General features: G+C 35.2%; 1 protein-coding gene and 1 long non-coding RNA gene across 5 annotated transcripts in view; both read left to right on the top strand.

The window, feature by feature from the left end:
- Nucleotides 1–17,312, top strand: part of DTWD2 (DTW domain containing 2) — a 114,451-nt gene extending 97,139 nt beyond the window's left edge. For 3 of the 4 annotated variants that reach the window (XM_072840625.1, XM_072840623.1, XM_072840627.1), the window contains exons 5-6: nucleotides 2,443–2,571; nucleotides 8,133–11,446. In XM_072840625.1, the coding sequence (XP_072696726.1) occupies nucleotides 2,443–2,571; nucleotides 8,133–8,303 (300 nt within the window). In that variant the 3' untranslated portion in view covers nucleotides 8,304–11,446. Of the gene's footprint in view, nucleotides 1–2,442; nucleotides 2,572–8,132; nucleotides 11,447–14,710 lie in introns of those variants that run through there. The other variant, XR_012037740.1, reaches the window with a different exon arrangement.
- Nucleotides 17,313–24,835: 7,523 nt separating this feature from the next.
- Nucleotides 24,836–26,802, top strand: part of LOC140640854 (uncharacterized) — a 71,715-nt gene continuing 69,748 nt past the window's right edge. The window contains exon 1 of the long non-coding RNA XR_012037462.1: nucleotides 24,836–25,768. This is a non-coding gene — a long non-coding RNA (uncharacterized lncRNA). The remainder of the gene's footprint in view (nucleotides 25,769–26,802) is intronic.

Below are 26,802 nucleotides of genomic sequence, written 5' to 3'. Positions count from 1 at the left end.
GATGGTATGACAGATCTTAGTTACTTACACTTTTAAATATATCTGGTCCTGGAGAAATGATTTGTGAAGGACATTATGAAGTCTTCTAACCTTTGGTAAATTTCAGAATCTGAGTTTTTATATAGCCATGTGGGTCACAGTAAGAAGTGAAACTCTTCTCTGAAATAACAAACTTCTTTTTTATTTTTTAAAATATTATTTTATTTTATTTTTTACAAACTTCTTTTTTAAAAATCAAATTTGTTCCAGGGGTGCCTGGGTGGCACAATTGGTTAAGCCTTGACTCTTGGCTTCAGCTCATGTTGAGATCTCAGTGTTGTGAGATTGAGCCCTTCATGGGGCTCTGCAGTCAGCGCAGAGTCTGTTTGAGATTCTCTCGCCTTCTTCCTCTGCCCCTGCCTCCTGCTCACTCTCTCTCTCTCTCAAATAAATAAAATAAATCTTAAAAAAAAAGAAATAGAATCAAATTTGTTCCAATAAGCAAAATTTATTATGAACTTTGCATGTTTCCCAAAGTTGTTTTTGTTGTAATCAGAGATTTATTATCAAATTCTCCAGTTATAGACTTGAGTGCTGAAAGCAGTAGCTGGCTGTACTCTGTTTTCTAGTTGACCTGAAGTCATATCAAAGCTGTTAGTAATTACAGTTAATCAACATTATGAATTATTCTTACAGTTATGTAATCATAGGCTTTCTTTTTATCATTATACATCTTTCTGTAACCATTTGTCTCCATCTCTTTCCCTCCCTGCATCTATTTTCCGTGTTTTACTAAGTTGGTAGAAATGCAGAGTGATTTTAATGTATGATTATTTCTAAAACATTATCAGTTAAATATGCTGTAAAGAATGCTTTCCAAAACTAAATACATTCTATAGTAAATCTTTTACAATGCCAACTTTGCTTTTCTCCCTTTCTCTTCCTCTCTCCCTCTTCCTCTTTTTGAGGATACAAGTTGTAGAGAATTCTTGGAACAAAATGCATTCAGAGTAGAAGGACCATATGTCTCATCATGGGGAGACTGCATAAGTAACAAGGGAAGAAGAGGACTGAGGGACAAGTTTCCATTGTGAAGGGATGAGAGACTCACGTAACTTCAGAGGTGGTAGAAAAGGAGAAAGAACACCTGATTTTATTAAGTTGCTGTGTGTTAAGACATAGACACCACTACTTCATTCCACATGCTTATATATTTTATGAGTAAAAGCTGAAATTCTCATCTACCCACAAATCTTTAAATGTGATTGTGTAAAGAGTGTGGGCTAAGAATTTAGTTTCATGAGTGTAAGATTACTTGAGATTCATTTAATTAAAATAGGAATCAAAAGGTCAGAATGTTGACATTTGATTTTTTTTTTTCTTTCTTATGTCAGACTCTGTGTCAATCATCAGGTCTCTCTCAGCTAAACGTGTGTGTATGTGCACGTGTGCATACAGTCATACACCTGTCAATTTATATTAAGAAATAATGGAAGACTAAACCATAAAATTAAATTAAAAAAACCTGTCAGTTCTCCAAGTGATTAATTATTTTCACTTTCACTACAATGCATGAAGGTTTCATTTGTTCCATATTCTCTCCATTTGGTGGTGGTAGTCTTTTTGATTTTAACTGTTTTAGCAAGTGTGAAATGTTATCTCATTGTGATTTTAATTTTCATTAAGTCATATGAGCACTTTTACATGTACCTATTTGCCTTTCTTATATTTTCTTTTGTGAGGTGTCTTTTCATTCTTATGCCCACTGGGAAGGCGTTATTAGTCTTTTTACTTACAATTTGTAGAATTCGCATGTATTTTGGATATATTTTCAATATCAGATATATGTGTAAGTATCCTCTTTGTTTAACAATAACAATAACCAGGGATCCCTGGGTGGCGCAGCGGTTTGGTGCCTGCCTTTGGCCCAGAGCGCGATCCTGGAGACCCGGGATCGAATCCCATATCAGGCTCCCAGTGCATGGAGCCTGCTTCTCCCTCTGCCTCTCTCTCTCTCTCTCTTTCTCTCTGTGACTATCATAAATAAATTTAAAAAATTAAAAAAAAAAAACAATAACAATAACCAAAGGATATTATGTATGAAAGATACTGATACGTTTAATATTTTTTTTGAAAAAGGATTTATTTATTTATTTGAGAGAGAGAGAGAGCATGAGCGGGGTGGGAGGGTGGTGCAGAAGTAGAGGGAGAGTAAGAATCTCAAGCAAACTCCCTGCTGAGCTTGGAGCTGATGTGGGGCCTGATCTCATGACCCTGAGATCATGACCTAAGCTGAAATCAAAAGTTGGATGCTTACCCAACTGAGCCATTGAGCTTCCCAATGCCTTTAATACTTCTAAACTGGTGATTTTGGAAGGAAATTAACTAGTAGTTAAAACATAGACTTTATAATTTTAAATTTAAAACAAAATTATATTCTGTTATTCTGTTTTTTGGTTTCAGGTGCAGTTAAAAACTAGCATTTCTAGTCAGTATGTAATTCGGACGCAACCAACTAATAGGTGCCTTTCTACACTGGAATGTGCAGCTGCTGCTCTTTCCATTTTGGAGAAAAATAATTACATACAAGAGGTATGTCTTTGGAAGGTTATATATTTTTTGAAAGTAAGCATTTTGGTTAGATTTTATCTAGAAAATTTAGAAATGCGTAATTTATGAGATTTGCAACTCAGGTGTCAAATTGAATGTATCTGTGATAGAAATTTGTGTGCATTTATAACCTTCTTTCCCCCCTCTGGTATTTTTCTGTGTTAGTTTAGCATCCAGATTGCATTATTTAAATATTCATTCTAAGCTGTGCAAACAGCATTTGTAATAAGCTAAATTGCTTTTAAGTAGTACAACATTAAATACAGGGGTTTTTTGGTTAGATTTTTCTTTAATTATTTTGTATATTTCTTTTAGCATTTTGTTTTCTTAGACACAACTTTTTTCTTTTATAATTAAAAGAATATTTTACAGCAACTCTTTTTTCTATTGGTGCTTTTATTTAAGAAGGTGTACCAACTTTCTGTTTATCTTATTCACTGCTTGCTTAGTTAGAGTAGAAGAAAGATAATTTTTTGAGAAAAAAACACCTGCAGAATATGAAAAGGTTATAACCTGCAATCATCATTTTATTTAATTTCCATAAAAGCCTGATGATTTCATATATAATTAATAATCATAAGTAAAGAATAATGTTCATCGAGCTCACAAACAACACCTCCATCTTTTGGAACATGTAGGAAACTTTGCAGTTAAGGCAAAAGAAAAAAAAGAATAGCAAAATAAGATAAATTGTTAGACTTTTTTAATCACTGAAGATTTTTTTTTTGAAGATTTTTGATAAATATAACTCAAGAAGAAAAGTCAGAGGATTAATAAGCATAGCTAAATGGGGTTTTAGGACTCTTCTTTCTGACACATACAATACACACATATACAGAGTACTCATTCCTGCCTCCTCTGTCTCTCCCTGTCTCTCTCTTTCTCTCTCTCTCATGATACACTATGGGTACTATTACAAGAGTGTGCCTTACCCATGAAGGAAATTTCAGTAATGAATAAAAGCTCAGATCAGAGAAACTGGATAAGTTACCAAGAAAAAGAACAGAAGATGTCCAGAGCAAGGAGAGTTAAAGAATGCCAGGAGCAAGTCTTGAATTGCCTTTTGCCTCTTCTCTACCCTAAGCTATGGGAAATGTCAGAGTTGGAGGCTTTTCTTCTTTTGAAAAGAAGTAGGCTTTCATGAGTAGGCTTTTTGTGTGTGTGTATCTGTGTAAGTAAGTAGACTTTATTTTGTGTCTAGGCAATTTCTCTGGCTATTCTCTCTCCTTTGAGAAAGAAAAAAATTTCATGAGGAACCATACATCTTTTTCTAAATGACCAGAGAGTGTTTTCAACTTTTCTCCCTCCACTCTAACTTTAGCACCTGCTCCCATGTACCTAGCCATCAACATAGCACTTTATATACCCCTATACTTGTTTTTCCATTTTGTTTATATATTCTTGAAAAAAATAACGTACTCTTTTTAGGTATCTTAAAGATGAAGCTGAATGCTATTATTTAAACTCGCTTTCTGTACAGTCTCTGTATTTTCCATTTTGTTGATTTAAAATTCTATGATCAGCCAACATCAGACCAAGGACCCATTAAATGTTCAAATCTTGAGGGAAATATGTAATATTCTTTGGCTGTGGATTTGAAACTTTATTTCTTCTCCTCCTTTTGGGTTCTGAAAAGAATTGCCTATGGACTTATATCTCTTATTTCTACATTGGAATTAGGTCTTTACTTCAATTCTAAATAGAAACTTTAATATTGGTAGTGGTAGTGATTTAATAATGTTGTAATATAGTAGGGCTAGGGTTTTTTTTATCATTTTTGTACTGCTACTGCCAATGCTGCTACTGCTCCTCCCTTCCTAGTTTCATAAGATGTATGATTCTGGTATTAGTTAAGGTACAGTTACAACAGGAAGCTTACCTTAAGTTCTGAGTACAATATCTAACAACAAGCAAAGTTCAAGATACAGAATGGCGACAGGATCCGTCCTGTCTTCAGCTTTTGTTATTGTCTGTGGATCAAATTGTACATGAAATCCCAAAGTGATAGCCAGGTCCTGCAGTTCTCTTTCTGTTTGCTTTGATCACCAGGAGTAGTCATACTTCAGTGGCCAGGAGTGGAAAAAGGGTGTTTGACAATCAGATGGGTGATTTGGGAGGTGCTGATAAGATTCTTGGCTGGAGCACAAGCAGAAGAAATGCATAATGGAACATCCCAAGTTGCTTATTATTACAGCTGGCAAAAAATAAAAAATAAAAATAAAAAATTAACTTTCCCAGTAGGGGAATCCCAAGTTTAGCCTGTTCAGATCTGGCTACAATTAAAAATATATATATATCAGTTCATTCCTCTGAGAAATGCAGTTACCATCTGTTCTGAACATAGGTGTGTTCCCTTTCATGGAGAGGAAGACTGTGACCTATATTTTCCCCCCAGTAACCTTTAATTAGGGGCCTCCTAATGAAATATTAAGACAATGGGGCAGAGTAGTAATTTTTCAGCTGGCTTTATTCTGCTGAATAAAGGTAAGTAGGGCTCCTCAAAATAAAGAACTTGGCATGGAATAGCCTTCTTAGTCTGTTGTTTCATCCTCGTCCTTTATTCCTGAGCAGTTTTTGAGACACTAACAGTAGCTCTGGGTGAGCTTTGAAGCAGATTTGAATGAAACCTCCATCACTTATCATCATCACTTTTTGCCCCTGAGCAAGTCACATAATCTTCTTGTGCTTGTTAATTTATCTACAATGTATCAAGAATAGTTACCTCTTAGTACTGTTGTAGAATAATGTGTGTTAATTGCCAAACACCGGGAGCTCCAGAAGCATTAATCCCTGTGTTGTTGTTCCTTGCCGGTCCCCCTTCCCCCCAGATTCTTGCCAATACATTGACCAAAATTCTGAAGTGAAGGTTGGTAATTTACATTCACCTATTGTAATATTTACCAGGGCTTTTCACACCTTGGAAGTCTTGAACTTGGGAATCTTTTTTATAATGGAATTTTTTCTGCTTAAGTTACCTTATGAGCCTGTATAGCTAAACAGGGTCAAGCTGTGTGTATAGTCTATGTGCCTTAACTCTGCTCAACAATAGTAGCTGGTCAGTAAGGATCCCTGGAGAACTGTCATTTTATACATGCAGACCGAAGGATTTACAAAACACTGATTTCCCTTCAGATAAACTTTTAGAAATGAACTTGTTTTGAAAGTGGAGGATTTTCTTTGTTCCTCTGAACAAGTCTATTTCTCCTATAGCTTCTCATTGCCTCAGATCTGTTAGTTCATACAGAAGCCTTGTTGTTTATTATCAGGTATTGTGCTAAACATATTAAATGCATCCACTTACTATAACCTAATAATGACCCTGTAAGCTTGACATCAGTTTCCTCATTTTACAGATTAATAAAATGACAAGGAGAGGTTGTATGATTTACCTGGGAACACATAGCTGGTAATGATTATACCAGTCAGCGTTGGCTAGATCTGGCTGCAGTAACTTAACACTCCAAAGTCAGAATGGCATAACACAACACACAACCGAGCTGTGTGCCTCTGTCACACTTTGTGTCCATTGGGACTGCCAGGGGGCTTGTGCTTGCCGCAGTCACTTAGGGGCCAGGCTGATGGAGGCACCATCTAGATATGTCATTCTCCTTTCATCAAGGAAGGCATAAGGGGAGTTGTGAATCATACATTCTTTTAAAGCTTCTGCCCAGGGGTAACACACAGTATTCATGTCCATATTTTGCTAACCACAGAAAGTTATATGGCCTTATCTAACTTCAAAGATGGAGGACTGGTGTATTTGTGAACAGCGCTACTGACTATCACAGAGATGGAGTGGGGATCCAATCCAGAACTTTCTCCAAATCTCATTCTCTTAATTCCTTCAGAAAAATGATAGAATCTTATTTTCAGAAGGTAAACATTGGAGGCCCTTAACAATAGGAATATTAGCGTTCTATCCCTCAGGAATCTAATAAACATGGTGAATAGCGATAGAACCTTCAGTTGTCTTAGTCTGTATATAGTCCTAGATATGTTTTCTAGGGATGAGGTTTCAGGATCCAGTCAGTCTATGCTGACTCTGTAAAGAATTATATAGTCATTTCCATTTTCCCTCTTTTATTTGATGAGATGAAGACATTAAAAGAAATCATGATAGCAAATATAAGGGGTTTCTACAATAGTGGCATGCAGAGCTTTTCAGAGTGTTTGTCTCTTTTCCTTTGGTGTGTGTCAGGGATTACATTTGGTTGCATGTAACAGAGCTGTTACTGCAGTGCTTGAATCATGTATATACTGGCTTCTTTTTCTCCTGCATGTAAGAAATGCTGAGGTGACCAGTCCAGGGCTGGGGATCTCTTTTGTCTTTCTGTCCATCATCAGATGTATTTGACTTTGATCTTTACGTTTATTGCACTGTAATCACAAGATGGCTGTCCCACCTCTAACCGTCTTTTCCAGGCAAGAAAAAAGTGCTGGGATCATGACCTGAGCCGAAGGCAGACGCTTACCTGAGTGAGCCACCCAGGCGCCCCTTTTCCCTTCATTTCTAAAAAAGTTTGCTTACTCAAGTTTACTATTATTATTTGAAAGATTTACAGCAGGGAAAGAATCTGACTTAAAATATATTTTAAACATGTGAGAGGGTGTTTTTTTGTGTTTTTTTTTTTTTTTTTTTTTTTTTATCTTTGAATTTGAAAAACTTGGGGTCAGGCATGTGTTCTAGTTGTTTTGTAAGCTTCACCATTCTTTGTTATCATATGGGTCTGCCCAGTTGATGTGGTTATGTTATATGACTGGTCCTGTAGGTATTTGGCTTTAGACAGGTACGTATGTAGTTAGAATTATTTCAAATGCACCAAAACTGAGATATTTAACTTGTATGTGGTCCCTGGACCAACGTGCAAGAGTTCATAAGCCTCTCACCTGTTGCTGCCATTGTCTGATTGTTCTCAGGCAGCAGAAGCTTGCACCAGTCTGTGACGGAAACTGAATTAAGAGGGTAGCTCAGTCCATTGATAGTCTGATTCTTGATTTTGGCTCAGGTCATGATCTCAGAGTCATGGGATAGAGTTGAGCTCCACATTGGGCTCTGCACTCAGTGGGGAGTCTACTTGTTTCCTCCTCTCCATCCCCTCCCCCACCTGCGTGCATGCACAAGTGTGGTCTCTCTCTCTCAAATAAATGAATAAAATCTAAAAAAAAAAGAAACCGAATTAACTAATTTATATCTAAAGATCTCTTTTACTCTGTTACAGATTAAATTATTATAATGTAACAGTTTTTTGAGGTTTTTGAATATATTAATGTATAAAAGTATATTTGGACTTCATCATCTATATGGAAAATTAGTTACTTTTGTCTTTTTACTGGAATTCCTTAGTGCTATGTAAGATATGAATTAAAAGAAATTATATATATAGAAATCATCATATATTTAGTAGAATGTCTATTACTACTCATAGTTAAAAGCCAATAATGGTAAAGAAACGTAACAGTCCCTGTTTCTGAAGAAAAAGCTAGATATACAATATCATGATTCGTTACAGACACTATTTTAGTATCTTTTTTTATCTTCACAGACTTTGCTTCGTCCTCTTCAAGCTTTATGCTCTTTCCAGCTTCAGCATGGTGCTCAAATTCGCCTCAGCAAGGAACATCTTCTGAAGAATGGATTATATCCTAAGCCAATGCCAAAGAACAAACGCAAACTCAGGAAAATGGAGCTGTTAATGAACAGTGTTAAAATTTAGTACAGTTGTTCCGTGGTGCTAGTTATGGCGTCTTTCACTGACAAGACGAGGTTAAGTTTTCCAGAAATTTAAGTCTGTGAGTTTTTGACTGTCTAAAGAATGAGAGTTGCATACTAAACTTGCCCAGAAGGAAGTAAACCAAATAGTCATAAAAAAACAACAACAAAATTTCACTGACTCCATAAAAAGCAAGGTTTTATAGTTTATTTGTTTTAAAAAATGTGCCTCTAATACATTTTTTCAGATCCATTGTTTGAAATGTGATTAGTTATTGAGAGAGTTAGAAGTTTGTCTTTATAAAATGGAAAGAAATTATTGTATCTGATGGGGGCAGTATTGTTTTCATTAATGTTTATAGATAGATTTGGACCTATAATAGAGGGTACTTACATCAGTATGCAATCTTGCACATAAAGTTTATAGTTTGCAATAAGTAACAAAAATAATGATCATCAAGTAGTTTAGATTGAATTAATTTATTTCATAGAAAAACAGATTAAGGAGACTATATTCTTTAGGGACTAAATTTTGAATTCAACTATTATGATTTAAGTGTTCTATTAATTGCCTGAATTTTTTGGTATTAAGGTATAATTGGAATATAAGATTTTATTAGTTTCAGGTGTTTACCATAATGATTCAATATTTAAATACGTTGCAAAATAATCACATTATAAGTCTAGTTAACGTCCCTCACCGTACATATTTCCAAAATGTTTTTCTGAAAAAAAAAAAAAATGTTTTTCTGGTGATGAGAACTTTTAAGATAGACTTTCTTACACTTTCCAATATGCAGTATTTGCAATTTTACAGAATTATTAACTGTAGTCACCATGCTTTATATTAATATCCCCATGACTTTATAACTGGTAGTTTCTTTTGACCCCATTCACCCCCTTTGCCCACCAAACACCCTCTGCCTCTGGCAAACACCAGTCTATACTCTGTTTCTATGAGTTTTTTTTTAAAGATTCCACATACAAATGATATCAAATCATATTTATCTTTATGTGACTTATTTCACTGAGTATTAATGTCCTCCAGGTCCATCCATGTTGTCACAAATGACAAGATTTCATTCATTTCTATGGCTGAATAATAATCCATTGTATACACACAATAATACATTGTATACACACCGCATTTTCTTTTTTCATCCATTGATGGCTGTTTAGGTTATTTCTATATCTTGGCTATTGTAAATAATGCTGCAGTGAGCACAGAGGTGCATCTTTTCAAAGTAGTCTTTTTGTTTTCCTTGGTAAATATCCAGAGGTGGAATTACCAGATCATATAATAGTTCTATTTTTAACTTTTTGAGGAATCTCCATACTGCTTTCCAGTGTGGCTGCACCACTTTGCATTCCCCCTAGCAGTGCACGAGGGTTCCCCTTTCTCCGCATTTTCTGTGACAGCCCTTGTTATTACTTGTCTTTTTGATACTAGCCATTCTGACAGGTGTGAGATGACAGCTCATGGTGGTTTTGATTTGTATTTCCCTGATGACAAGTGATGTTGAGCATCTTCTCACATACCTCTTGGCCATCTGTATGTCTTCTTTAGAAAAATGTCTATTCGGATCCTCGGCACATTTTTTTTTTGCCCATTTTTAAATCAAATTGTTTTTTGTTTTTCTTTTGCTGTTATATGAGTTCTTTATATATTTTTGTTATTAACCCCTCATCAGATATCAGAACATGCAAATATTTTCTCCCATTCCATAGGTTGCCTTTTCATTTTGTTGATTTCCTTTGATGTGCAGAAGCTTTTTCGTTTGATGTAGTCCCATCTATTTATTTTTACTTTTCTTGCTTATGCTTTTGATACCTGATATGAAAAATCATTGCTAAGACTGATTTTTTTTCTAGTTTTATGAGTTTCACATCTTACATTCAAATCTTTAATCCATTTTGAGTTAATTTTTGTGTGTGGTGTTAAATAGTGGTCTAGTTTCATACTTCTGCATGTGGATGTAGCTTTTCCCAATATCATTTATTGAAAACTATCCTTTCCCCACTGTATATTCTTGGCTCCTTTGTCATAAATCATAATTTAATTGATCATGTATGTGTGGCTTTATTTTTGAGCTCTATTCTATAGTTCCATGGATATATTCATGTGTTTTAATGCCAATAACCATACTATTTTGATAGCTATAGCTTTTCTATGTACTTTGAAATTAGGGGGTGTGATGCTTCTCTCTGTTTCTTTTTCTCAAGATTGCTTTGGCTCTCTGGGGTCTTTCGTGGCTTCTTAAAAATTGTTTATTCTCTACCTATGAAAAATGCCATTAGAATTTTGATATGGATTGCAACGAACCTGGAGTTTGCTTTGAGTAGTAGCCCTAATTTTGAAAGAGGTGCATGTAATTTTGACATAGCATACATTTTTATTTGTAATACTCTGGGTAAGTTTGGATTTTTCAATACTCATAGGTTTATTGACTATGATAAACTAGTCCTTTTGAAGTTTTCACATGGAAATAACTGAGCTAGAATATAATACAACTATAATTTCAAGAACATATTTTTCTAACTAGGGTTATTTAAATCTTTTTTGGTGGCAAAAACTCAATTGCAGAGATTAAATTTCTCCCACCTTCTTGGAAAAATATTTACTGACATTTTATATAGTATTAGATGTATGTAATATATATTTATATCTAACTTAAATCTACTGCAGTTGTATACACATCTTGGCAAGAAGGGACTTGGTTTTGTTCTTTATTTATGACTTCTAGAGTTTTCTGTATCCAGTTTTAAGTTGTAAGGAAAAACTAAATGTATGATTTAAAAGTAAGCTTGTTACATATATGTTTGTATGTGTGATAAATGAGTATATACCAGTGGTTATTTCTGACCGTTTCCAAACTTTTTATTTCTATTATTGACCTGGATTAGACCCTTCTTAAAAACTTTAATGCTAGTCCTAATTGGAATGCTAATGAATGTTTGAGGGAACTATGCAGAAAATATTTTAAAATACTAAACAGAAGTGAGATTTCTATCTTGTATTACTGACTTTTTTTTGGATTTAAATACAGGTTAGCTCCTATCAAATGACTATCAAGGTATAATAGAAAAGAAATAGTAATAATAATGTATAATGGTTTCCTAACAAATGGATTAAAATAATCTTACAGTAATTTTTTCAGTTTAATTAAAATTTGCAAATTTATTTTATCCATTATTATTGCATTTTAAAAAGGAAATCACTATAGAATATACCATATAAATCTTTAAATTGTACTTTAATTTTTGTTGATTTTTTAAAGAATAATTACTATCTTTATCTTTTAGCTACAGCTATATAGGGTAATTTTTGAACACTTACAAAAGCTTAAAATTAGTATTTTTGGAAATGTATAAACATCTTTAAAGAAAGTATATATAATTTTCCAAATTATTTTACTGACCTCTTAAATTATTTTATTAATTTTTTATTTTTACTGACTTCTTGACAAGGTGATTTCATTTACTCTTCTTCGGTATTCACTGCTTCTTTAGTCACTTGCTCTTATTAGGCATTTTTAGAAACTATTATCAATAGTATCAATAGTTTTAGTTATTAAAAATACTCAAAGTATGAAGATTTTAACTGAAAACTTGACCTGGCTTTTAAAGTTATTTTTATTTTTATAGTATTATTTGGCTTTTTAATTCAGATGCTTTATATTTGCTTGATTTGCCTGGGGTTGTTCCAGTTTTTGTGGATTTATTGCACACTCCAGCTACACTTTGATGTTGGGTAGATTGTTTTGTGAATTGGTATTTGAACTATGTAACTTAGAGGATAGTATTTCTTTATATACAAGGTGATCATGGGTTTCGTCAGCCCAGTGTGTTGGGTTGAAAATCATCATGTAATGAGGTATTATTTTTAGTTTCTTGCATATGTGAGTATAAAGCATTGAGAGCTACAGTATACGAAGCAAGTCACAGTGCTTGGCAGATTTCTCTGGGTTGGATTACAGGACTTTTTATGCGGAACATTAGAGTTAATATTAAGGAAAATTATATTTCCCTATTTTAAGACTCCAATCCAACTTTCCATGAACATTACAACGTTAGGGGTTTGTCCCAAGATTTTGGAAGGTGCAAGCTTATTAGTGAATTATATGGAAGAGCATTTCTGCAGTTTGCTCATCACATATTCCCTTTTATTGTCCAAATCGCCTGTTTAAAAAATGTGATTGTGTTGTTAGACAATCCTTTCCATTGAATGTTGATGAATTTCAGGGAAGTAAATTGTTGACCCTTGGATACAATTGTCATTGGTATAGAAGTAAAATTTACTGATGCCATAAGTAAAAAAAAAAAAAAAAACTAGATTTGTCTTGGTGAACTCAAAAGTTTAATGTAATGAGCCTTTAACTATGTAGATTTATTCCTTAAAAATAGATATGAGTGGATGTCTTTATAGGTAAATAATACTGTGGTTTAGATGTAATGAAACTTTACATTTAATTGTATCCCATGGCATAGAATGAATCACTACCTCTTAATTTTTCAATCTAAAATTTTGATTTACTGGATTTGCTTAGCATATTCTCCTCCCTTTTTCTTTTTTCTTTTTCTTTTCTTTCTTTTTTTTTTTTTTTTGCTTTATTGAGGTATCACTGACAAAATTGTGAGACATTTAAAATGTACAACATAATGATTTGATGATACACATATACATTATAAAAGGATTCTCCCTATCAAGTTAATTAATACATCTACCACCTCACATGATAATCTTTTTTTTTCTATGTGTAATAACATTTAAATTCTACTGTCTTGGCAAATTTCAGTTATACAGTCCAGTGTTATCAGCTGTAGCCCCCATGTTCTCCCTTCTTTCTCCTCTTACTTTCTTCTTCCCAGGCTCTCTCCTCCCTCCCTCCTGACTCTGACTGTCCTCTTTCCTTTTCTACTGACTGTCTTTATAGGTAAATAATACTGTGGTTTAGATGTAATGTTTATCCTGTCTGCTAGTTTTTTTTTTTATGTGTACCAATTATTTGTGCATCCCTGCATAAGTAGTTTTTTTTTTTATGAAAGATCCTGTAGTGGTCTTAACAGATTATAATTTTATATTTAAAATTTGTGCAGGAAATCAGGCAGTGCGCTATGACTTACTCTATGCTGATGACTTGCCTCCCTTACTCTACTAAAAAAATGCACACTAGAGAAAGATGTAATTGTTTATTAGTCTTTAATAATTGTTCATTGAATCAACAAATAAGAATTCTTTAAGAGGGATACCTGGGTGGCTCAGCAGTTGAGCACCTGCCTTTCGCTCAAGGAGTGATTCCGTGGTCCCAGGATTGAGTCCCACATCAGGCTCCCTGCATGGAGCCTGCTTCTCCCTCTGCCTCTGAGAGTGTCTGCCTCTCTCTGTGTCTCTCATGAATAAATAAATAAAATTCTTTCAAAAATTTTTTTAAGGAAACTTTTTAATACAGGATTTAAAAAAAAACTGAGGTAGATATCCTTTGAAAAGAAATTATAATTTACTTTTGTTTAAAGGTATGTTAAGAAATTAAAACATTCTTATTTATTCACTTCTTTTAGTTGAGGTATAATTTAAATATAACATTAATTAGTTTCAGGTGTACAGCATAATGATTTGATTGATATTTGTGTACACCATGAAGTGATCACCACAATAAGCCTATTATTATTTGTTATCATATGAAGTTACAAAATTTTTTTCTTTAATGACAACTTTAAGATCTACTCTCAGCAACATTCAAATATGCAACATAGTATTTTTGACTATAGTCACTATGCTATACACTTACCTCTCATGACTTATTTTATAACTGGAAGTTTGTATCTCTTGAACCCTGTCACTCATTTTGCCTACTTCTCATCCTCCTCCCCTTTGGCAACTACCATTCTGTTCTGCATGTGTTTGTTTTGGGTTTTTATTTTTTATATTCCATATATAAGTGATAGCATGTGATATTTGTCTTTCTTGGTTTGGTTTATTTCATGTAGCCTATTACCTCAAGGTCCACTTATGTTATTGCAAATGACAAGGTTTTGTTCTTTTTTATGACTGAGTAGTACTCCATTGTACAAGTATACCACATCTTCTTTATCCATTGATCCATTGGTGGACTCTTGGGTTGTTTCCATATCTTGGCTATTGTAGATAATGCTGCAGTGAACATAGGGGTGCATAAATGTTTTCAAATTAGTGTTTTTGGGATGCCTGGGTGGCTCAGTGGTTGAGTGTCTACCTTTGGCCCAGGGCGTGATCCTGGAATCCGGGATTGAGTCCTGCTTTGGGTTTCCTGTGGGAAGCCTGCTTCTCCCTCGGCCTGTGTCTCTGTGTCTCTTTTTCTCTCTGTGTTTCTCATAAATGAATAAATAAAATCTTTAAAAAAGAACCCAAATTAATGTTTTTGTTTTGTGCAGGTAAATACCCAGAAGTGGAATTTCTGGATTATATGGTAGTTTTAATTTTTTTGAGGAATCTAAAGTACATCTACTTCAGGATTCTTTTGTATGCTAATAGCATTTACTCATTTCTGTCTCCAAATATGTTATTTACAGGTAAAAAATTTCTTATTACATTTTTATGTGTAATTTTATGGGAAACAGTTGATATGAAAAAGGCAATAACGTACAATATGGTCATCAGATTTTATAAATATATTTGCCTATCATTTTGGCTTTATTAAATAGTTTTACTTGTAGAGTTGCTTCTTTCTTAATAAAATCAGTGAAGAAATATTTATTTATTTATTTATTTGTTTAAGATTTTATTTATTCATTCATGAAAGACACATAGAGAGGCAGAGACACAGGCAGAGAGAGAAGCAGGCTCCACCCAAGGAACCTGATATAGGACTTGATCCTGGAACTGCAGGATCATGCCCTGGGATGAAGGCAGACAGACGTTCAACGCTGAGCCACCCAGGCGTCCCAAGAAATGTTTTTTTTTTTTTGTAACTTTTAAGTATACATGACAGACCTTGATTTTGGATCTAAAATGAAAGTTTCTCCTTTTTTTTCCATTTATGGAATAGCTAATATTATAGAAATGAAAACAGTGTTTTAACAGCATATTTTCTTTTCTTTTCTTTTCTTTTTTTCTTTTCTTTTCTTTTCTTTTCTTTTCTTTTCTTTTCTTTTCTTTTCTTTTCTTTTCTTTTCTTTTCTTTTCTTTTCTTTTCTTTTCTTTTCTTTTCTTTTCTTTTCTTTTCTTTTCTTTTCTTTTTATTTATGATAGTCACACACAGAGAGAGAGAGAAAGGCAGAGACACAGGCAGAGGGAGAAGCAGGCTCCATGCACCGGGAGCCCGACGTGGGATTCGATCCCCGGTCTCCAGGATCGCGCCCTGGGCCAAAGGCAGGCGCCGAACCGCTGCGCCACCCAGGGATCCCTTAACAGCATATTTTAATACTTTTTTAGTAACTCTCAGGACTCTCATAATTCAAATTCTAAGTGACAAATTCTATGTGACAGATACTTTCACCTGTGATGTATGTAGTCTCTCAGAAAAATATTCATACAGTGAATAAGGTAAAAGTAAAGATTAGTTGAAATAAGAGTATCTTTCAGGTAAAATACATTAACAAGTTGGCTATTACTTTAATTTGTGAAGTGTGTATTTGTTAAAATAGGAAAAGTGGATTATGTTGTCACTTTCTGATTTTTCATTTGTGCTAATTGATTTCATTACTTTGAAAAGTATTAGTACTTATTTTAGCTTAGAGTGTGTTAATGTCTTTACTGATGGGGTATAATAATAGTTTTTACTTAGAACTAGACATTTGTGATTTGTAATACCTAATATTCAGTTAATGATTAGCAGTGTTAAACTTAATTTCCATTTTAGAAGAAATAGTTAAATTACTAATGACTTAATAGTTATTTTGAATATGGTTTTACTATTTATTGTTGATAGCAAAAGTTATTTGAATTATTTTTGAAAATATAATTGCTATGTTTTATTTTCTTGGTGATTCATTTAGTAATGATAACATCATTACTAAAATATCATAAATATTTAACTTGAAATACACGAATTATTCCAGTGTTTAGCATCAAAGAACAGCGTCTTAGATATATTTATTTGGGGTAATATATCTCTGCCTGCATCTACTGTAATTTTTGAATAATGGACATGATGATGTTAGTAGTGGAATAGTCTTGGGCATCCATAAATGATTTTGCAATATAGATTAAAAGTGTAAGTTCTTTTATGAGTAGATAGATCTTTACTTAGTATTTCTCAGTAATCAGTTCAATAAACTATTTAGTAGATAATTTTTACTTAGCTCTTACTCTTTGTCAAGCCCTGTGTTAAGTACTAGAGTGATGTGGAAAACAGAGTCCTATGCCTGAGAAGTTGAAGTGCTTGTAGTTGGAGACAGATCATAATAAAATAATTTCAGGTATTGATAACTGCTATGGAACAGAGTCCTAGAGTAGAGTATGATGAGACTTTAGTCATAGTTGGGAAAGTCCTTGTTAGAGGAGGTGACATCTCAGTTTTGTGCTAAGTGGTGAGAAGGAAGCAGCACATAAATAGCTCTTAAGTTATTTTGTTTTTAAATTTAATTCCTATGTAGTTAACATACAGTGTTAGTTTCTAGTGGATAATATAGTGATTCAACAATTCTATACATGACTCAATGCTCATCATGGTAAGTGTATTCTTAATCCCCATCACCAATTTCATCTATCTGTCTACCTACCTCTCTCTGGTCACCATCTCTTTGCTATAGTTAAGAGTCTGCTTTTTGGTTTGTCCCTTTTTTGTTTTGTTTCTTAAATTCTAGATACAAGTGAATTCATATGATATTGTTCTTTTTTTCTGATGGACTTATTTTACTTAGCATTACACTGTCTAGGTCTATCCATGTTCTTATAAATGGCAAGTTTTCATTCTTTTTATGGCTAAATATTCCATTGTATATATGTACTTCCTTTTTATCCATTCATTAGTATGGTTACTTCCATAATTTGGCTACTGTAAATGATACTACAATAAACACAGTGGTGCAAATATCTTTTCAAATTATTGTCTTCGTATTCTTTAGTTAAATACCCCATAGTGTGATTACTGGATCATAATGTAGTTCTAGTTTTAGCTTTTTGAGGAGTCTCCATACTGTCTTTCATGGTGGTTGCACCAGTTTTTATTCTCACCAGTACTACACAGGGTTCCTTTTTCTCCATATCCTCACCAACATTTGTTTTTTCTTGTGTTTTTAATTTTAGCCATTCTGATAGATGTGAGGTGATATCTTACTTGCAGGGATATCTGCATTTCCCCGATGAAAAATGATGTTAAGCATCTTTTCCTTTCCTTTCCTTTCCTTTCCTTTCCTTTCCTTTCCTTTCCTTTCCTTTCCTTTCCTTTCCTTTCCTTTCCTTTCTTTTCTTTTCTTTTCTTTTTTTCTTTTCTTTCTATTTTTATTCGTTAGAGACACAGTGAGAGAAGCAGAGACATAGGCAGAGGGAGAAGCAGGCTCCTAGCAGGGAGCCTGATGTGGGACTTGATCCCAGAACTCCGGGATCACACCCTGAGCCAAAGGCAGATGCTTAACTGCTGAGCCACCCAGGTGTCCCTTGAGCATCTTTTCATATGTCTGCTGGCCATCTGGATGTCTTGTTTGGAGAAATGTCTGTTCATGTCTTCTGTTTATTTTTTAATTGACTTATTTGGCTTTTTTGGTGTTGAGTTGTATAAATATGCATTTTATATATTTTTTGGATACTAACTTCTTAAGCAATTTTTAAAAAGAACTTTATTTTTTTATGTAATCTCTACACCCACTATGGGCCTCGAACTCACAACCTTGTGATCAAGAGCCGCATGCTGTACTGACTGAGCCAGCCAGGTACCCCAATGAATTTTTAATAGAAGTAATAGTTCACAGAGTTCAAAGGAGAGGAATTATTTTGAGAGATACAGGGTATTAAGGATAGATGTCTGGATAGATTGGTAAACTTATTTGAAGGGGAAAAAATGGGACAATTTTTATCTAATTGCAATTTTTTCCCTGTGAAAAAAGTGGCAAATTTATCAACTGAGCATAAAGGGAGATACTGAGATGGATGTGTGTATAGAGGAGAAATATATGAAATAGTTTTCTAGAGAGTGGATTTACCAGAGGAGAGGGAGTAGGATTGTTTGGCATTGTGCTGTGCCCCTTCCAGAAAAATGAGTATGATTTTGAAGTAGATCTGTTCAGCATGGTTATATGATTAGTGTGTGTATGCACAGGCCGCATTCTGCTGTGGTACATAATCTAGAGTAAGCACCCCTTTGGGTTAGGGTGTTGTTAGTGAGCACAAGGAATGGAAAAAGGATAAGCCAATGTGTTATAATGCAAGGATAAGCCAATGTGTTATAATGCAAGATCATAGAATCTAGGCTGAATAAGGAGGGGAGAATGACATCTGGACCATGGATACTGGAAAATTGGTATGGTCATTGATTGCAGGTCTTAAAGAGGTAAAGAATCAAGAGGCTATAGAATTGAATGGAAAAGTTTTGGGATGTGAAAGTCTCCAAAGATAAGACTAGTGGTGCAGTGTAGTTGCTGAATTCATCAATGAGGGAAAGGAAGTGAGTGGAGGTTAATAGTTTATATCAACAAGAGGAGTAACGGGTAATAAGGTCTAATAATACATTGCAAATGGGTAGAGGTTTTTGATGAAAAAGGGAGCAAGAGAGTTGGATGGAAAGTGACAGTGGCCTTCAAAGAGGAAATGTGGAAAGTGACTGGAAAAATACCCTCTACTTCAGAGGGCTGTAGGTGAAGCAGTGTCCCAAGGGAACAAGTTGTAGCTATGATGAGGGAAACATTCAGAGGATAGGAGAGTCTACTGATAGTTAGGTTGATCATCTCATTTATTATGTAAATGAGGATAATTCCATCTGTTGGGTGGGATACTGGAAAAGCAGGAAAGGGATACATACAGTAATGTGCAAACTATAATACATAGTCACCCTGTTAATGACTGATCGTGAATTTTAAAAGCTACAGTGGAAAGATTTGTTCAGTGTGTGTGTGTGTGTTTTCCACACCACCAAGCAATTAACTTAGTTCTTTGTGGACACTGTCCTAGTGTTCCACAAATTTAACTCAGTTCTGATAGTACCTGGAGTTAGCTAGCATCAGATCCCACAGGTTAAGGTCTGAGTCCTATAGGACTTCCCCTTCCCAACCCCCACTTCATACACTAGTCTCAACCAACCAGCTGTAGATTGGAATTTTTAGAGTGGCTTCACAGAACTCAGAGAAACAGTTGACTTATTACCAGTTTATTATAAAAGAATATAACTCAGAAACAGCTAGATGGAAGAGATGTATAGGGCAGGGAATGTGAGGAGGGGCTCAAAGCTTTCATACTCTCCCTGTTATCTCCAAACGTGGAAGCTCTCCAAACACTGTCCTTTTGGATTTTTATGCAGACTTTGTTATGTAGGTGTGATTGATTAATTCAGTGGCCATTGGTTGTTGATGTAGCCTCCAGCTTCTCTCTCTTCCCTTTTTCTTTCTGGCTTATCTTATGTAGTAGCATAATCTTCCCAGATTCATTCATGTTGTTGCAAATGGCAGGATTTCATTTTTTATGGCTAAATAATATTTCATTGTGCATGTGTATAGTTATACATAGATATACCACATTTTCTTTATCCATTCATCCACTAAAGGACATTCAGGTTGTTTCCATATCTTGGCTGTTGTGAATAATGCTACAATAACATGGGGGTTCAGCTATCTCTTGGACATTCTAATTTCAGTTCCTTTGGATATATTTACAAGAGTGGGATTGCTGGGTCATGTGGTGATTCAGTTTTTAGTTTTTTGAAAACTCTCACTCTGTTTTCCATAATGGCTGTATCATTTTACATTCCTACACTCTGTAAGGGTTCCTTCTTCTCACCACCCTCAACAATACTTGTTATCCCTTGTTCCCTTGGTGATAGCCATTGTAACAAGTGTGATGTGGTATCTCATTGTGGTTTTCTATCCCTAACAATTAGTGATCACTAGTGAAGCAAGACCCAACTATATGCATTTTATAAGAAGCACTGACATGGTAAATATAAAGACAAAGTTAAAATTAAAAGGATGGAAAAAGATATACCATGTAGACTTTGACATTCTTCATTTTCTAATTCACCTTATTTATCATTTACTCAGCAAGTATATATTTAACACCTAGTAGGTCTGAGGCACTTTCTTAAGTACATTGATGAACATTTAAAAATCTAGCTAGTTTGAATTTTCCAGTATTTTGGATTTTAGATGGGAAAATTTGATATTGATAGGACATTTATAGGATATAAATGCTTCTAGTTAAAAAGATCTTTTTCTTAAAAGAAAAAAGCCAACTTGGACAACCTGACTGCCCAGTTAACTCTCTTTTTGTAGTTATAAATGTCTACCAGAAAAAAAAAATACTTTTAATCACAGTGGTAGGCATCAGTGGTTTTTAGTAAATTCTTTAATCCTGTCGGATCTTTATTAGGATGGATACAACACCAGTAATATTTTACATATCTTGTTTGATTAAAATATTTGTTTCAATTTTTGTGATCTAGTCATTAATTCTTTAATTTCTCACTTTAGAAACCATGTCACATTTACTTCCTCTTTGAATGGAGAATAGAATCTGATTTTTCCTCCTGAGCCCAGGATGTTGCTCTCAATATGTGGTGCATCTCTGTCTCAGAAGTGAATAAAAAGCTTCATTAGATGTTTCTTATAAAGAAAATTAATTTTCTTTTCTTAACTTCACTTTTTTATCATTGGAAGATAATTCAGAAAAGGGACTGTAATATATATTGACAGGGTCTTCTTGTAGAGACGTTGTTCCAGTTAACTTGCTGATTTCTACAGGAAAATGCCTTGCCTCATACATAATTCAGGTAAGGTAGTAGCAAGGGATTGGACTGACCAATGATTTCAGTGAGGAAATCATGTTGGATCCAAAATATTCTATGTAAAATGTATGATATTCTTAATGCCCCTATTTAATATTTAATAAATCCAGTCCTGAAGGAGAGTCTTTGAACCACAAGTTCAGCTACCTGACTGGCATTTCTGTATGCCACAATTAGAGCTGTCAAAACAATCTCTTTTAAAATAGAATCAGAAGGAGGTTGAGTGCTTGTTATCTGGAGTTGTACCAGCATTACTTGATGTCAATACAGAGTTTCCCCCAAAAGGTGAGGCTAAAAAATATTTTCTGGTTTTAAGTATGGTTTTGTACATAACCTATACCAAAGGAAGTGACACATTTTCCAAGGCTAATGGTGAGATCTTTTTCTTTAATTATTTAGATATTTATGGATAGGAAGGCATAGCCAAAAAAACCCCTTCTTTTAAATATTTTTTTTATTGGACTTCAATTTGCCAACATATAGCATAACATCCAGTGCTCATCCCATCAAGTGCCCGTCACCCAGTCACCCCAACCCCCGTCCACCTCCCTTTCCACCACCCCTTGTTCATTTCCCAGAATTAGGTGTCTCTCATGTTCTGTCATCTTCAGTGATATTTCCCACTCATTTTCTCTCCTTTCCCCTTTATTCCCTTTCACATTTTTTATATTCCCCGAATGAATGAGACCATATATTTGTCCTTCTCCGATTGACTTACTTCACTCAGCATAATACCCTCCAGTTCCATCTACATTGAAGTAAATGGTGGGTATTTGTCGTTTCTAATGGCTGAGTAATATTCCATTGCATACATAGACCACATCTTCTTTATCCAGTCATTTTTTGATGGACACCGAGGCTCCTTCCACAGTTTGGCTATTGTGGACATTGCTGCTATAAACATTGGGGTGCAGGTGTCCTGCCGTTTCACTGCATCTGTATCTTTGGAGTAAATCCCCAGCAGTGCAATTGCTGGGTCATAGCCAAAGAAAAATCTATGAAGAAACTTGGTAGGTAAACATTTCTCAAATATATTATAATACAGAAAAGAAAATAGGGCAACGTGGAAAGAATCCTAAAATAATTGATCACTAATGAGCATCCTACATCTATCAAAACTGTTTTCAATCTTTTATATTAACCCTGCATAGAGTAAGTGACATAAAGTAAGAAATGGCTCACAGATCTCTAATCTCTTCTTTCTGCAAAGTATTTTCTCATATGATTAAAATATGAGTCTGAGTTTCCTAATTCGCGTGTAGGATTTTCATTGTGCTTTGCTAGGATCCCACCAATCAACCATACAAAATTGCAGTATTTTATTTTTTGTTTTTAATTTTTTTAAAGATTTTATTTATTCATGAGAGACACAGAGAGAGGCAGAAGGAGGAGAAGCAGGTGCCATGCAGGGAGCCTGATGTGGACTCAATCCTGGAACTCCGGGATCATGTCCTGGTTCAACCACTGAGCCACCCAGGCATCCCCCAAATTGTAGTATTTTAGAAGATCTTGCATCAACTTGTTCCTCTTTCAGCTTATTTGCCCATATATTTGAAAAAAAAAATAAGGTGGATAGATGGTCTTTTTCTCTTTCTCTCTTTTTTATTCTTAGAGTGATTTTGCCTAATTTTATTATAAGCCAGGCTTGTGGTTGTCAGACTTTAAAATTTTATGGAAATTCTGTGACAGATTCTGTGACATCACCTCAAACATGATGTCAGTGGTGGATCTTCTCCTATTAAGTAGGATATGAAAATATCTATATCATAATATCATGTATTCTGCTCTCAAACTGTCTGACTTGCTCAGGAGTCAGATTGTGCAAAGAGAAACATTGGTCCAATATGTAGAATTTATTTCATTTTATTTTAAAAATATTTTATTTCTTAGAGTATGAGTGAGGGGAGGGGGAGAGGGAGAGGGAGAGAATCTCAAGCAGACTCCAAAAGCATAGAGCCCAACACAGGGCTTCATCTCATGACCCTGAGATCATGACCTGAGCTAAAATCAGGAGTTGGATGCTTAACTGACTGAGCCACCCAGGCATCCCTGCAATATGTGGAATTCAAAAGTGTGTATGCTGCCTTTTGAAGGAAAGGCTAATTTATTATCTAAGGATTTTATGCTTAGAGCCTTACTGTTCACTCTCCATTTACTCCCCCTTGACTTTATACTGTGACCATTTCCAGCTGAGTGCTAAAGATGGACCAGGTAATAGTTGGTCATTGCACTAGAGTACAGGGGTCAACCCCACCTGGAGAGAGCTGTTACAGAGTAAAGTTCTCAGGGCTAGCAGAAGAGGAGCACTTAAGAGCATTTGACAGATACATTAGCAGCTACATCACACAAAGGAAATCTCATGGAGCTTGCAGCGGGCTGACTCATGCTCATCCTCTTTGTATAGAAAGGTGATCTGGATGGGAGATGTTGCCCTGGATCATAACAATGCTGTGGTCTATATTAGGGGTAGTCTTTCTAGATGTGGAGTTTTCCTTATTGTATCTCCGGAGCTCATGATGAAAAACAGATGTGCTCTCTCAAAAATGACAATTGCACATGACTAGGAAAGAAAAAACCCCTCATAGACTGGAGGTAGCAGGAGAGGAGAAGGGCATAAAGGTAGTTCAGAGGAGAGAGAGTTCAGTCCCCTATAGCCATCAGTCTTGAGAATATTAGGCCCCTCTTGAGGTCACATAGATTCCTTTATGAATTAATTACTCATGATAGGAGTTTTATAAAATTATTGAAGTGATCTTAAAAAATACACCTGCCTATGTATAAATCCCAAGAAACTGTCCCCATCAGAATAATCAGGTCAGGAGGTTATTCATACATTCTGCGGTATTTTGGGAATGTTTCTGGAATATTCTTTAAGATAGAAAATTATTTCTTGATTTATTAAAGTATTCAAAAGTTTTAGCTCAGAATAGTAAGAAAGTGGAAATCAACCTAGTTTTACTGTGAAAATATGGTGAATAAATTATAGTTTGTTTCTTTTGAGTTAAAAAGAAAATCCAAACACTTTACCATTTCTGTACATCAAGCCTAATTGCCCATGTAGCATGAATTCTTCATGAAGGATTCCAGTGATTTGAAAGAAGTCAACACTTACATTACTTGTAAGTCAGGCACTTCGACATCGTAAGGCTTCAGAGTATTGAGGATTTCTTCTGATTTTTTGATTACTAATGTTTAATATTTTCTGTAACATTAAGCTTTTTTGGCCCCCCCCAAATTAAGTCTTCATGTTTTACTCAAAGTCTATGACAAAATAATTGTTAAACCTTTTTCATGTTAATTTTATTTCACAGTTATCTTTCCTTTCATCTAAATTCAACTCCTCAATAATCCACTCTGTCTTAATGAACTGTCTTACCTTTTTAGCATTAAGTTGAAAATTTTCACGAGTCTTGCATATAATTGGACAGCTTACCATTTCCTTTTCTTCTTTCTTTAAAATTTCTAAAGAGCCCAAAGACCTCTACTTTAACAGTATTTCATCTGTGAAACTTTTAAGAGGTCAAAATATTTTTCTAGAAAAATTTACTTTTTTGACCAGTTTTTTTTTTCTTTTTTTTTTTTTTCTTTTTTTTAAGATTTTATTTATTGGGCAGCCCAGGTGGCTCAGTGGTTTAGCTCCACCTTCAGCCCAGGGCCTGATGCTGGAGACCAGGGATCGAGTCCTATGTTGGGCTCCCTGCGTGGGGCCTGCTTCTCCCTCTGCTTCTATTTGTGTCACTCATGAATAAATAAATCTTTTAAAACAGAAAGATTTTATTTCTTTATTTGAGAGAGAGAGAGAGAGCATGCATGAGCAGGAGGAGAGGGAGAAGCACACTACCTGCTGAGCAGGGACCCTGATGTGGGGCTTGATCCCAGGAACCTGAGATCATGACCTGAGCCGAAGGCAGATACTTAACCAATTGTCCCATTTTTTGACTGTTGTTACTGCTGACCTGGAAAAGCAGAAATGTACAAAACAGTAACAAGACTTTACTAAGTAAGCTTGGCCGATGTTGAAAGTGTAGCTCCAAGGTGTAATGTTGTAGCATTCCTTACTTTAATCAGGCTTCCTTGTAACTGAAATACTTTCCCATTCTTAATTGTGAATACCAGCTCATTTTACTTCCCTGGACCCTGCTTTGTTACTGATTATTCACAGTTCAGACCAAGGGGAGTTGCTAATAGATGCATCTGTGGCTCCATTTCTGTCTTCCCTATGCCCCCATTTTACCTTCAGCCCTCGAAGGTGGACTAAACCATATTTAAACCTCAGAGACTCTCCTTTCATCTGCCTCATCTAAAGCCTAGACCTTGCTTTCTCCCTAAAGCCTTATTTAGGTCCGTTCAAAGACCTCGCAAGAGTGGCTGACCTGAGCATCCCCAGCCTGGGGTAGCATCTACAGGATGGAGGACCCAAGACACCATTGCGTCTTCTGGAGCAGAGCGCAGAAACATGAGTGCTGCATGGGAGGTTCTGGGCTAGGGGCCTAGACAAGGGGATGTAGGACCTTTGAAGATAAATTCTTGGGAGAAGCCCTGACCCTGGCATGATCAGGAGGTAAGATCCAAGTGTTAGGATTCCAGCTGTATAATGTGGTAGAATTTTGGTCGCCAGCCTTGTTCTGTCCCTGAAGTATTCTCTGTAGGTGTTGGCTGCATCACCTGTCTACAGAAGCTCAGCCACCTTCCTGTAGCGCCTCCCTGCATCCTTAGCCTCATTCACCTCCATCTCTCACACATTAAGGATACCATTGTTAGAAGAAAGTGAATATTGCCTTAGTCCCATTCTAATTATGAACCCTATGGTCCCTCACACCACAGTATCCAGTCAGTGGTCCTACAGAAGGTGATCCATAGGATATTATTTGGTGGGATTTCTTGCTTAGATTTTGTCACAGCCTCATTCAAGAGAATTGTTTCCTGATGGTGAAGTTGGAGGGGCTTGATTAATAATTTATTTTAGTTATGTTGATATGACAGACTGGTAGCTCATGAAATAACGTGCTTTTTACAACCTTCACACTGTTTAATTAAAAAAAAATGTTGCTAACATTTCACATTGGGAATCTCCTTTAAAAATCCAGATTTCTGGTTCTTTAAAAAAATTAAAGAATTTGGCCTCATTGACCCTATATTCCTTCATGACAACAGTTGGATGGTCACTGTGGTCTGCCCCCTTTAGAAAAGCCAGTGTCCGTAGTCACTTGTATTACCTCCCTGGCTCCTGTTGTCATTTGAGCCTGCAACTTTTGTTTTAGAATCCCCTGAGTACTTCCATATAACTCCTTATAGTCAAAGAGATTACCAAGAAAGTTGTTTTAATGTTCCCATAAGTATCATTAGATTATTTATTGTCGATATAGCTGCTGATATATTGCTCTGACCTGTCTACCTAACCAGTACAAAAATGAAACCGATTAACAGTCATAAGAATATTTTTTCTCAGATTTTTTTTCAGTTTTTACTGTGGGCATGGAAGTTTGCTACAAGTATTAGTATAAGTTTGTGGTGAAAAAAATTGTATCTCAATATGAACTGAGTCACTTGTCTCAAAATAATTCCTCCTTGGAGCTGAGGCAGGGTCAATGAGGA

Source organism: Canis lupus, chromosome 10 (genome assembly GCF_048164855.1).
Source record: "Canis lupus baileyi chromosome 10, mCanLup2.hap1, whole genome shotgun sequence".
Classification (NCBI taxonomy): domain Eukaryota; kingdom Metazoa; phylum Chordata; class Mammalia; order Carnivora; family Canidae; genus Canis; species Canis lupus.
The sequence above is the reverse complement of the archived record's forward strand: the minus strand, read 5'-3'. Positions and strand labels throughout refer to the sequence as shown.